Below are 12,303 nucleotides of genomic sequence, written 5' to 3'. Positions count from 1 at the left end.
ATTAAAAGGATAATATGGTAATTTATCATTTTTATATAAAATTTAATCAATCAAATCAAATAAACTATAATATATCAATCAAATAAAATCAAATATCCACTATCATTTCTTATTTATTTTTTTATTACATTAAATTACTTATCTATATATTATTTATCCCATTATCCGTACCAAACTGAGCCTAAGATTGTTGTATTTAGGGGAAGAACAAATTTTGATTCTGATATGAATAGCGGGCGGGATATTTTGTCCTTTTTGCGCAACAATATAAGAAAACCAATAGTATTTTTTGAGGTAAAAAAATGTAATATACATTGATCAAACGAAAGAAGTTTTTACATAGAGACTTTATAAAAGGATTTATTTAAGTAATTAACCTCCAATTGAATGTTACTTAGAAAAATAACCTCTCAATTTTTATTACCTTATTTTTACTATTTTGCCCTTTTTAAAACATGACTTTCATTAGTCATTACTATGTGTTAGATTTTTTTTACCTTCTCATGAAAATTTAAAATATTAAATTTAATTACTTAAATCATTCTACGTAGAATTTGAAAAATATTTTTTTAATAACTTCTTAATTTAATGACAAATTATCTTATGCTGATTTGCCAAAAAAAAAAGTCTTAAATTTTATAGTTGTGCTATAATTAAAAATGCCCATTTTTTGCTTCTCGGATCAAAGATTATCAAAGAAGCACAAAATCATCAAAATGTCAACTTTGATATTTATGCAATAGAATAATTTAAAATATTTGCATCATTAATTTCTTATTTTATTAATTTGTCGGTCCTTCACAAAATTTAAAAAAAATAGCCACAAAAAATTAACGATTAACAAACAGAAACAAGGAATAAAAATTTAATAAATAGAAAAAAAAACGAAAATAGAAAAAACATACGTACAATGGTGGCACAGAGTGGATGATTTGGAATGGTTTTTTTTTCTTGGATATAGAGAGAAGTGGAAGGTGGCAAAATTTTGAGAGTGGAAAAATAATTAAAAATGAAAAGAAAAAAAGAATGTTAGGAAGAAGACGAGGAATAGCACGCTGAGGTGGCAAAAAAATCTGAAGAGGGAAAATTAGGGATATTTGCGATTAATCTAATTGAAATTAAATGACATAAAGGGTAGTTTGGACATATATTAAATTAAAACTCATTTAGAATGCTTTACAAAATAAAATATTAAGAAGATCAAAAATCTAAATAAAAACTAACAGAATGTTATATTTCAAATTGTTCCCTTTATAAAATAGCATAGGAGTAACTTAATATCATGATGTGTTTTTTTATAACACAAAAACTCCTGTAAGACAGTCGTGCAGATAAATTTTATGAGGCATATATCTTTATTGGGTTACCCATAAAACAATATTACTTTTTATAAAAAAGCATGTCATGATATCAAGCTATTAACACAAAAACTCTTGTAAGACAGTCTTGCGGAAAAATTTTATGAGACGGATATATTTATTGGGTTACCCATAAAACAATATTAGTTTATATACAAGTTCATGTGAGACGACCTCATGGGTAAATTTTGTGAGACGAATCTCCAAATTAAGTCACAAATTTAAAAATATTAATTTTTATGTCAAAAATATTACTTTTTTGTAAATATAAAAATGATTGACCCGTTTCACAAATAAAAATTTTTGAGATTGTTTCACGGTAAACCTATTCTTTGTTTAATACCAAAGTAACCTTTATGAATTATGTTAAAGTAGAATATTACCTTATTTTTTAGTTAAAAAAAAGAATATTACCTTATTTTATTTTATAACACAAATTAAACTAATTCCAAAAAAAAAAAAAAAATTAAACTCCAAAAAAAATTAGAAACAAATATGTACAAACACGTAAGACGTGTATAGAATACTAACATATTTTAAAAATGTAGTTCATGTATCAAAGAATTAGTTGAACCAAGGCTAGATAACTAAATTTCTCGACACATCCGATAGATCAACCTTCTCTTGGGTTTGGTGGAATCTTCCTTTCCGCCATCTACATTGGCAGCATCCTTTGATCCATCCCTAAAAAGATTCAACTTTCGAAGTTTATTCGACACAAGTGAAGCAAATCTCTGCTTCTTGAGTTTCTCATCAGATGCTGAACTCCCCTGCTGCTGATCCTTGTGCACATCGGATAGATACATTTTCATCTTAAGCAACTCCATTCTCAACGATTCATTCTCTTCCGCAAGCGATGCATCACCGCGTGTCGGATCTCGTTCACTCGAGGCATCTTCTTGTTTTTGATAACCAAAGCTACATCTTATCTCGAGCTGATCGTAGCACAACGCTTGCAGGGCTATCAGCTCGGGCAAACGTTTGTTTTCCGAGGCGTGGACTCGGGCTTCGTATGATAGCCTGTATATATCCATGACACCGCACACTTTCTCATGTTCGATTTCATCTAGATTTGGGTGAGCCTGAGATCCCAAAAAAACACCGTCAGTATCACAATTTAGAGAGCTAAAAGTTCACCAGCTATAACTTTAGATAGAATAGAAACTATAAAGTTTTTATTTTCACTAGAATAAAATATCTTCTTCACATGACATTATATTCGACACCGACCTTCAAGTAGATATCAACAGCTCGGTAAAGATCATCGTCGACCTTCCTAGCCGCTTTAGGCAGCAGATTCGCGATCCCCTTAAACTTCGAAACACTGAGTTCGCCATAAGTGGCGATCTCCGCGAGGTACGCATCGACGGTCTTTGCAGCTCTCTTCATAGCCACAGAACACACTTCTCTCAAGTCGCCGGCGTTAAAGACCGCAATGCTGTTCTCTTTATCCACAAATCCAGATATGATCCTTCTCACGCTCTCGAGATCGAGCAATCTCTCGCCATCGTACGTGCACGAAAGCACAAGAAGATCATCTACTTTTACATCATCCAAGATGGCTGATATTCTCTTCTCGAGGTCCTTCCTGGAGAGAGCATCCGCCTTCAAGAAAATCGCGGCCCTCAGAAGAAAGCACAAGAAGTTTGGAGGGAAAGAGAACGTTTCTGAGGGGAAAAGAGCCACTATGGACTCCAGAACCTGGCGCTGCTTCCGGATTCGGATATCAGATTCACCCGAATTCAACGACTCGATACCGTCCCCGGTGCGGTCGCGAACATGATCATGAAGCGATCTCTCTGTATAACTCATCAGACAACTGGATATAGTCGAGGGCTTTGCACCTCTGCCCTTCATTGAAGCCATGATCTTTTCGAAGAACGTTATGTCTAAGGTTGTTAGCTCTTTTATCCACCAATTTGGCGGCGAACGGCTCGGAAATTTCGCTTCATCATATGCCTATCAAAGAAGAAGAAACACCAATAGTTATTTAGATAGTGTTTGCAGCCTCTAAAAATAAGTGATTATGAAAATTCTCTTTTCTCATAACTTAATTTGCTACAACTTAATTTGCTACCCTGTATCAATAATCTCTAATCTGTTTTCCTAATCCGAATTCGGAACCGAATCCTGTAACAATCTGCTCATAGATGATCAAGAACTCTAACTACCAACTTCATTAAAATCTTCATCACATATATATATACCTTGTCACTGATAATCTCGACACATCTCTGGACTAGGTTGAGTTCGTCGGCTGCCGGAAGAAGATCTTTGCACGATTTCAAGACGAGGATAGCCCCCGATAAACTCGTGAGTGCTACCTCGGACAAGAACCTCTCCGACCGGCTGGCGAGGTTATTTTCGGAGTACTTTTCGTTCATCTGTAAATATTCAGCAGCACACCAGAGGGCAGCCACATTCTGTAACGTGACTTCGAAATCGACACCGTAGCAAAAATTCACCGCCATCTCGAATGTTTCTGGCCCCCCGGGCATGTCCGAAAGGTCTATTCCTGCTAAACCCGTGTCTTTCGATTCAAGAATCAGCCGTCTTATGTAATTGCTCTTGGATACGAGAATAACCTGCAAAAACCAGATAAATAAAAATCATTTTCAACCAAAGAAAACAGAGAGCAAATTCAAGAATCAGTCTTTTTTTTTTTGGATTAATTAAGTTTTTTGCGTTATTGCATACCTTGTGAAGATCGAAGTGGGCTTCCCCTACTTGAACAACAACATCAGTCGGGATTTCTTGAGATATCACCATGCATTGGCGTGTAGGCATGTTCGGAAGAGAATTCAAGAAAACAGCGTGTGCCTAAAAGATTTCTGGTGGGTTCTATTTATAGGATTTCCAAAAATATCTAAATCTAAATTCTAAAAGTCGTTGCTTTTTCCACTAATCCAAAATCTTGTCCTAAAATGGAAACCTTTTTCCGTTGGACATTTGTAATCAACCGTCATTTAATAATAACAATATATAAAATTTTGAATTAGTCATTAGATATTTGTATGACTGTAGAGGTTCATTCGAGCAAGAAATTGTGTCATCCTTGGTTTCTTGTCCACGTAAAGATGAACGCAAATGCCTTTCACATGTTCACTATTCCCACGTTTCATGGTCCGAATTTGACCTCGTGTGTATACAAATTTCGATTCCCACGAACCTAATTAATACAACCACAAAACATTATTATATAATTTTATACAAAGATTATTCTTAAAATCCAACTACATTTAAATGTTATATTTACCCTTTTTAGGTAGGTGAAATATAACAACTAAATCCAATAAGTTTACGAAATGACAAACACTTTATAAGTTTGTATTTATCTTACATTTTTAGAGGTTAAATGTCAGGAAATTACGAATCTGTAAGGGCTACATGTGACGTTTGAAATTATCGGATTTATTTGTTATTTTTTAGAAGCAAATGTAATATTCAAATATGACTTGTTTTTTTGTTAGCATGAGAAACCAGAACGAATAAATTAAAATATATATCAGTGTTGAATTTCAGATACTTTTATTGGGATTTTGGACAGAAATTTGAGATTTAAAAAATTATTATTATTATATTATTTTTGTTTTGTTGTATTTCTTTGAAATTGCAGAAGAAGGCGTGCTGGGTGGGAAAAATGGTGCGTAAAAAAGAGACAACACACCGCGTTCATCATTGTCGGGTAGCTGCTCAATTGCCTCATCGATTTGTAGATATTTTGAGGAGAAATTGGGCTAATGGGCCTACACGGTTGGTCTCTTAATGGGCTAATGGGGGAGGGTATTCATCACGTGGAATGCATGGATTTTTTTAGTTTTATTTATTTTAAAAAAATAAGTCGTGACTTTATTTAGCTAGCATATTCAAATAAGTAATAAATTTAAGTTTTCGTATTACAAATAATCATTAAGACATTGTTTGGTTGGGATGAGAGGATGATGAAATGACTACCAATGGATGATTGACATTTCGATTTCATCGACACATTTACTTGATTAATCAAATTAATTATTTTTCAGGATGTAATTATTATTATTATTATTATTATTTGAAAGCAAAGGATAAAATTAATTTTAACATATATTTTAACATATTTTCATAAAATAGTTGTCCAAACATATATTTATTCTTAAAACAAATTTTAAAATATATTATAAATTTTGTTTAAAAAAAAAAATTTATAAAAAGTTTTCATAAGTACTTGTCAAATGGATAAATCACGTTTTAAGTTTTGACCAAGTCTCTACACAAGAAGAAATACGCTATGAGTGGACTAAAAGAAGTCCTCGAATCCTTCACAAACCCTAGAACCCTCCGTACTTCCATCTTGGTAGACACGATGAAATGCACTCTTATATTACTTCAAACTCCTCAAAAGTGCGTACTTTTTATGCACCCTTGTTATCCCATGTTTAAGGAGTTTAATAATGGGTTTGCTCAACATTTCATGCTGAAAAATAATATAATAAATTATAATAAACTTTATTCGATAGATAATACCTGTGTACCATGTGCATTTACTTGAGTCATTAAAAATTAAATTGATTGATTAACTAAATCGAGAAATCAAAAGGTACACATCAAAAGGTACACACACACCACAAACTCAATACAGCTCACAAATTTTAAACAAACACTTAATATATTATCATTTAGCTTCAAGTTTCAATGAATCATAGGGTTACTAACTCCATTACATATAAATTCGTCTTTTTTTACTAAAAAAATATATAATAGGGCTTTACGCGGCGCAAGCCATTAGACTAGCTAGTTTCTTATTTAGCTTCAAGTTCCAATGAATAATGAAGTAGGAACCAATTTAATGATGGGAAAAGAGCCACATTTGTAACGTAAGCTCACCTATTTTAGGTTTTGTTCATCTAACTGATTAAAATTTGGCCTTAAAATAAAATTTAGGTCTTTGTATTCTAATTTCACCGAAATTCCATCTATTACCGGAAATCATACTAGCTCGTGATACCAAAAATTATTGATACAATACTTGATATTATATTACTAGTGACGTGACTTAGATTTTTAACATAACCAAACCGACTAAAAAAAATAACTAATTAACTTACTATATTAAAACCAAACTCCACAATTAAGAAAAAAAAACTCGAAAGGAGGACGATACCCAAAATATAAAAACTAAAATAGTATAAATTAGCAGAGAATATTAACTATTTTTTCATAGTGTAGCAAGGGCAAAGACCACGTGCACCAAAAAGTTTATTCGAAAAAGGCAAACTTCGTATTCTTTTAAAGAAAATTACGTGCATATCCCAAACATATTACACGTTCATTATATTGATTAATTATCAAAAATTTTTACGTAAAATATCTTTAAAATACAAGTTTCAACCATACTTAGGTAATGTTTTGGAGTGCTTCTGAGAAGCACTTCTCAACTTTTCTTTAACAAAATTTTGAAATTTTGTAAAAAAAAAAAACTGAGAAGTGATTCCTGAAAGCTTTTACAAACACTATCCTAAAGAGAAAATTAATATGCTCCAAGAGAGGGTGGGGGTATAGGTACAGCCATTCAAGAAAAAAGGAACAAGTACATTCTTATTAGCCAAGGCTTATCATATATATATGTATACGAGGTGCCCTACCTCATATATGCAGCTCATACCGAACCGATATCATTGTAATATTGCAGAGTAAAAACAGCTTTTGGGGTAATGCGATCCAATATTGGTGCGTGTTGTGTGACTGCTACCATCAACTATAGAATTTCATAGGACATTTTTTTTCTTCATGACATAGAAACCTGCAATCGTCATTCTTCGACAGATATCGGATAAACTACAGTGCTAACATATTATTTAGTAAAACCACACCAAGTAAGTCTTGTGCAACATACTATTGGTTAAACTCTATGTAAAACCACTAACTCGAGCACCCCGTTAGGGTAGAACGACATAGACTAGATCATGAGAATATAAAATGAAAGGGTTTTTGACAAGAGGAGATACACCGTACACGAGCATTGGTACGCAGTGTTGACGCTGCTAGCTCTCCCATGTTCTAGAAGATAAGAACGCTTGATTCTTGAAACATGAACTTTGGTCAAGGTCCACATATGTAGCACGGTAAAGAATCATTGAAACGGCAGATAATACTAACATAAAAAAAGTATTCAAGGGTTGAAGAAGTAGAAGAAACCTTATAGATCATTAGTAAAGAAAACGAGTAAGAATTTTGAATCTAATTTATGGGACCCTGCAAATATATTATTTAAATGCGATCTACAAACAATCTTCAAAATCGATTCCAATATCATATACAAAATCCTGTTATAACTAATTAATCGAAAAAGTATACCATATATGCTTATCAATCACAATCTCTGCGTGACATAGTGAAAATGATAGGCTCCAAAAATTTAAACAAAATCATGATATTAGTACAAGGGAGCTCCCTTCAGTCCAAGCACAGGGAAGAGTAGGATGAAATTTTCTCCCGCATCATTCACACATTCGCAGTAGAATCAAGTTTGCCATTTCTATTGCGTTTGAATGAATGATTCGGGAGCTAATTCGAATCCTTTGCTTGCCTACCCATGAGTGGACTAAAGGAAGCTCTCTCCAAACATTATCAAGAATATGCATCAGAATACCAATTAAGACCATATTAATGAATCAGAAATTTTCAAGATACCAAGGCCGATAACATACCAAAAATATATATGCAAAGTATCATTTGATTATGGGCTTATATACAACTTCATCAGCCAGAAACAATTGATTCCATGATTCAAGGGTTGGTCCCAATTAATACATTAAGAAAAAAGACCAACAAATTTGTAATAATTAATGGATAAAGTGAACTCTTCTCTTGGTATATCCATCTGTCTATATATATCTCAACTTTTGATAAATGTTAATGTTGATAATACTAACATTGGCAAAACATGGATCATTAGACCCCCTAACACAAAACCTCTTGTAGGACCTAGAGGGAGTTAAGTCTGTGAGACAAATCTTTTTCTTTACCTAATCCAAAAATATTATTACATTTCATGAAAACAAATATTAATTTTCTTCATATATAAATATAGATCGAGCAGATCCGTCTCAAATACTTCTATCCTCAAAGTGGTACAACCCAATCGGATAAGCTTATTAATTAGAAACATCCCAACTTTATGAAATATTACACACTAATTGTAGAAATGTCTTTCAAGGGAAAAAATGTGCTTGCATGAACCCCAACCCTAGCTGTTTCACGAGAAATTACGCAGCAATATCATAATCCACTGACATAATATTAGATCTGAAGGAAAACAAAGGAAAGAACCTAGCATAATCAGATCCACAAAATAAAAAAAATTAAATTAAATATTTATATAAAATAAATTTAATTCGACTCATAAGCTCATGCAACAAACATTTCACAATCAATACCTGGTTTTTTTTAAATCATTTTCTGCAAAATCCCAAAAAACATATATACACAAGTTTTAGACTGTTTTTTTCAGAGATTTAATGAGAATATATATATAATAAATGTGCAGAAAAAGTTCACCAGACATACACATATAATAAGCAGATTAAACAAGAAGAATACACAGTTAACTCACTGGCTTTTCTTGGTTCAACACCAGAATATATATATATATCCATCCAGGCTTTTCTTCTGCTAATTAACGCACAAAGGCTAGCTAGCTATATATATTTTGAAATAAAAAAATGAAATGAATTATAGGATTTTCTTAAGGGATCTCAGATTAATTATATATAAAAGTATACACAGTACTGAAGAATAGGAAAGCAGAAATCACGGGCGATAGCTACAGAAACTGATTGATTTGATGGATCACTGTCCCATGCGACCGAGAAAATACAGGAAAGCGATTGCGAGATCTCCACAAAATCTTCAACTAAAATGTGTTCTTTTTTTAAAAAGAAAACCATTTATTTCTTTGTTTGTTTATCACTTACTATATATAATAGAATACGACCCATATATAGTCATGGTATAATTTTTAATGTATTTAAAATATTCTCCATTTCATGAAGCTAACTACTTTATTAATTATAAGGTATCGTTTGGTAGATATGATGAGATAAATAATACATAAATAGATAATATAATGTAATAAAAAATGATAGTTAATATAGTATTTGATTTGATTGATTAAATTTTATATAAAATAATAAATTATTATTTTGTCATTTTAACAATAAATAAAATATGAATAATATTATTTATAAGGAGTAATATAATAATTTAATTTAAATGATTTGATTAATGTAAGATAAATAATTGATTATTTAATTGATGTAAAATAAATAATTAATAGATATATAAATAATATGATGAGAAGAACGTGAAATTGGATAGGATGTGTTATATACAGATTAATAATATAAACTATCAAACAGAGCTTTAAGTATTATAATAATATTTTTCTTTTATTTTTTATTCTTATTTTAAAATTAAAAAATATTTAATTCTTTATTATATTGTTATTATACATATATATTAATATATGGAAAAAACTTGTAATAAATATATGAAAAAGGGTGGGTTTTCGAATCCTATTCATTTTGCCTGATTTTTAGAGAAGAAATCGACTGTGGGTTGATAATGTTGTGGGGTTTTGTTTGACCATGACTCCACTTTTTTTTTAAAAAAAACTAATTGTGCTGTCCATATTCCATCCCTATTTTCTTTCTTGCTTTTTTTAACTGGCAGTCGATCTGTAAGTGAGGCTAGCTAGGGTTCACGAATTTTTATATATACTGTGCAACGCAATATAGTACTTTTAAAAAAGATGATATTGTAATTATCAAATCATTTGTTAAAAGAATAAGAATATTATGAAATTTTAGTAAGTATTAATGAAAGAGTGGAAAAGAAGAAGTTTACGTGGAGAAAAATTCCAGCGGTTTTAATGATAAGATAAAGGAAAACAGTTGTGTTTTTAATATTTTCAAAGTGATATGTTTGTATGTACCAATTGGTTAGTAAGAGTGGATGATGCTTTATAAATAGCACTAGTTACGGAGCACACGCGTTGCGTGTGTAATATAATGTATGATATTGGATATTAAAATTTTGTGGGTGTAATGTTATAAGCACAAAAACCCAATTGAAAGGAGAAACAAAAAGAATTAAAATTCAGGAAAGTAATAGAGAAGAAATGTGTTTCTATTTTGGAAGAAAAAATTGTTGTTGCTCCGAAAAATTACAGTTGCTCCGAAAATGCAAGTGGCAAAACTGGAAGGAAATTTTGGTATTCTCACACCATAAAAAATAGTTTTTATAAGAGTCTCAAGTATTATAATATAGTATAGATAATATTAGTATTCGGACGCACGCGTTGCGTGATGTTCATTTTTTTTAACTGAAAATAAAAATAAAAATAATAAATAGTGAAATAAAAAATGACATTATATATTGTAAATAAATATTCATAAAAAGACAAAAAAAAATATAGTGAAATTGACATTTCCGTAAATAATTAGTTATCAATAGACCAAATAAAATGGTATTTTTGGTAATTATATATATACTAATGGGCAAATAAATAAAAGGATTGGTCATAACAACGTACCAACCCCTCAATGAATAGTATAGATAGTATTGAAGTATAGATATATATTTTTTATGTTGTGAAATTTTATAATTTTTTCGTTTCTTATTATTTTATTCATTCTTTAATATGACACTGAAAATAAAAGAAAATTTATATTTTTTTTAAAATTTAAGTATATTCTCAGCTCTATATACAAAATCCATCATCATCGAACATCTTATAAGGGCTTTTAAGTTTTAAGTCGTAATATTTTAGTAAAAATATTTATACAACATAATAAACTCCAATATAATGTATGGAAAAATAATTCTTTTGGCCCGCAAACTTGTTATATTTTGGGATTTAGTCATCTATAAGTAGCAAAATAGAGCAAATTGGTGATAAATTCCCAAACCCAAACTTGACTTTGTCCTAGCTCCTTACCCATAAGATTTTTTGCAATAGCTCCCTAGGACCACAAAATTTGAATATTTAATTGTTTAATTCTTGTACTGAATTTATGTTTTTTTATGCTTAAACTCTAAAGACTTTATGCTAAAATCTGAAGATTTTGTGCTTTTCATGGTACAAAGAATTATCCGTAAAAATGGTATCAAAGCCTTATGTTAATTATTCAGATATAATATTATTCGTTAATTCATGCTTTTCTTTGTTGGGGAGAAGATTTTTTTTCAAAAGATGACTTCAAACGAAGGTTTGAATCAAGAGGATTTTATTCATATGAAATTCTATAAACAAGTTAATCTATTCACAATAGATTACTTACAACAGGTTGTGATTAATGCTCTTAATTTTGAAGAGATAAAGAAAAAATGATTTCTAACTCTCAATTTTTAGAGATTACCCCTGATTCCTCTAAGCTCTCCGGAGATCTTAGAGAAATTCAAAAGACGGTACAATATTACAGCAATCAGTTGTATGAAATACCTCGGCAAATTGAAGAAATCCTTAAGAAACAAGAAGAAATTCTTGGAAACCTAAAGGATCTTCAAAATAAAATCATAAATCTAGAACATACTTCGGGTTCTAGAAAAGGAAATACAGGAGGAAGGTTACCACTCTCATTTGGTACCGAACCTTTGTTACATCAGAAAGGTAAAATCATAATGGTCCAAAAACCTTTAACCAATGATGAAATGATGATTAATCTTTTAAAAGCAGTATCAGAGAAAAACACTATTTGATGACTACTTTAGAAAGATTAAATCTCGAGGATCTACAAGATCTTGCGGATTCTTTTGCGAATCTCAAAGTAGTAGATCTAAAAATGAATTTTCCTGAGGGTGAACAACCCATAGGGAATCCCCCAAGATATGTGGTTAAAACAGAAGAACCACATAGTGAGTTCCAGGTTGGAGAAAATTCACATCCAGCAGGAACCAGATCGAGAAG

General features: G+C 31.0%; 1 protein-coding gene across 1 annotated transcript; it reads right to left on the bottom strand.

The window, feature by feature from the left end:
• Window positions 1-1,824: 1,824 nt before the first annotated feature.
• LOC140882548 (root phototropism protein 2-like) lies at window positions 1,825-4,326 on the bottom strand. Its single transcript, XM_073288610.1, has 4 exons — window positions 4,056-4,326; window positions 3,566-3,943; window positions 2,589-3,317; window positions 1,825-2,440 (listed from the first exon to the last, which is right to left on the bottom strand). The coding sequence occupies exons 1-4, from the start codon at window positions 4,143-4,145 to the stop codon at window positions 1,946-1,948; spliced, it is 1,692 nt and encodes a 563-aa protein (XP_073144711.1). The 5' UTR covers window positions 4,146-4,326; the 3' UTR covers window positions 1,825-1,945.
• Between the last annotated feature and the right edge of the window lie 7,977 nt (window positions 4,327-12,303).

This window comes from Henckelia pumila, chromosome 2 (genome assembly GCF_033568475.1).
Source record: "Henckelia pumila isolate YLH828 chromosome 2, ASM3356847v2, whole genome shotgun sequence".
Taxonomy (NCBI): Eukaryota; Viridiplantae; Streptophyta; class Magnoliopsida; order Lamiales; family Gesneriaceae; genus Henckelia; species Henckelia pumila.
The sequence above is the reverse complement of the archived record's forward strand: the minus strand, read 5'-3'. Positions and strand labels throughout refer to the sequence as shown.

Bases quoted from the DNA above. Each gene is read 5' to 3' on its own strand.
- LOC140882548 (XM_073288610.1), bottom strand. From the start codon at position 4,145: ATGCCTACACGCCAATGCATGGTGATATCTCAAGAAATCCCGACTGAT. The intron at 3,944-4,055 runs GTATGCAATAAC...TGGTTTTTGCAG, and splicing joins CCCACTTCGATCTTCACAAG to GTTATTCTCGTATCCAAGAG. The intron at 3,318-3,565 runs GTATATATATAT...CTTCTTTGATAG, and splicing joins TCGAGATTATCAGTGACAAG to GCATATGATGAAGCGAAATT.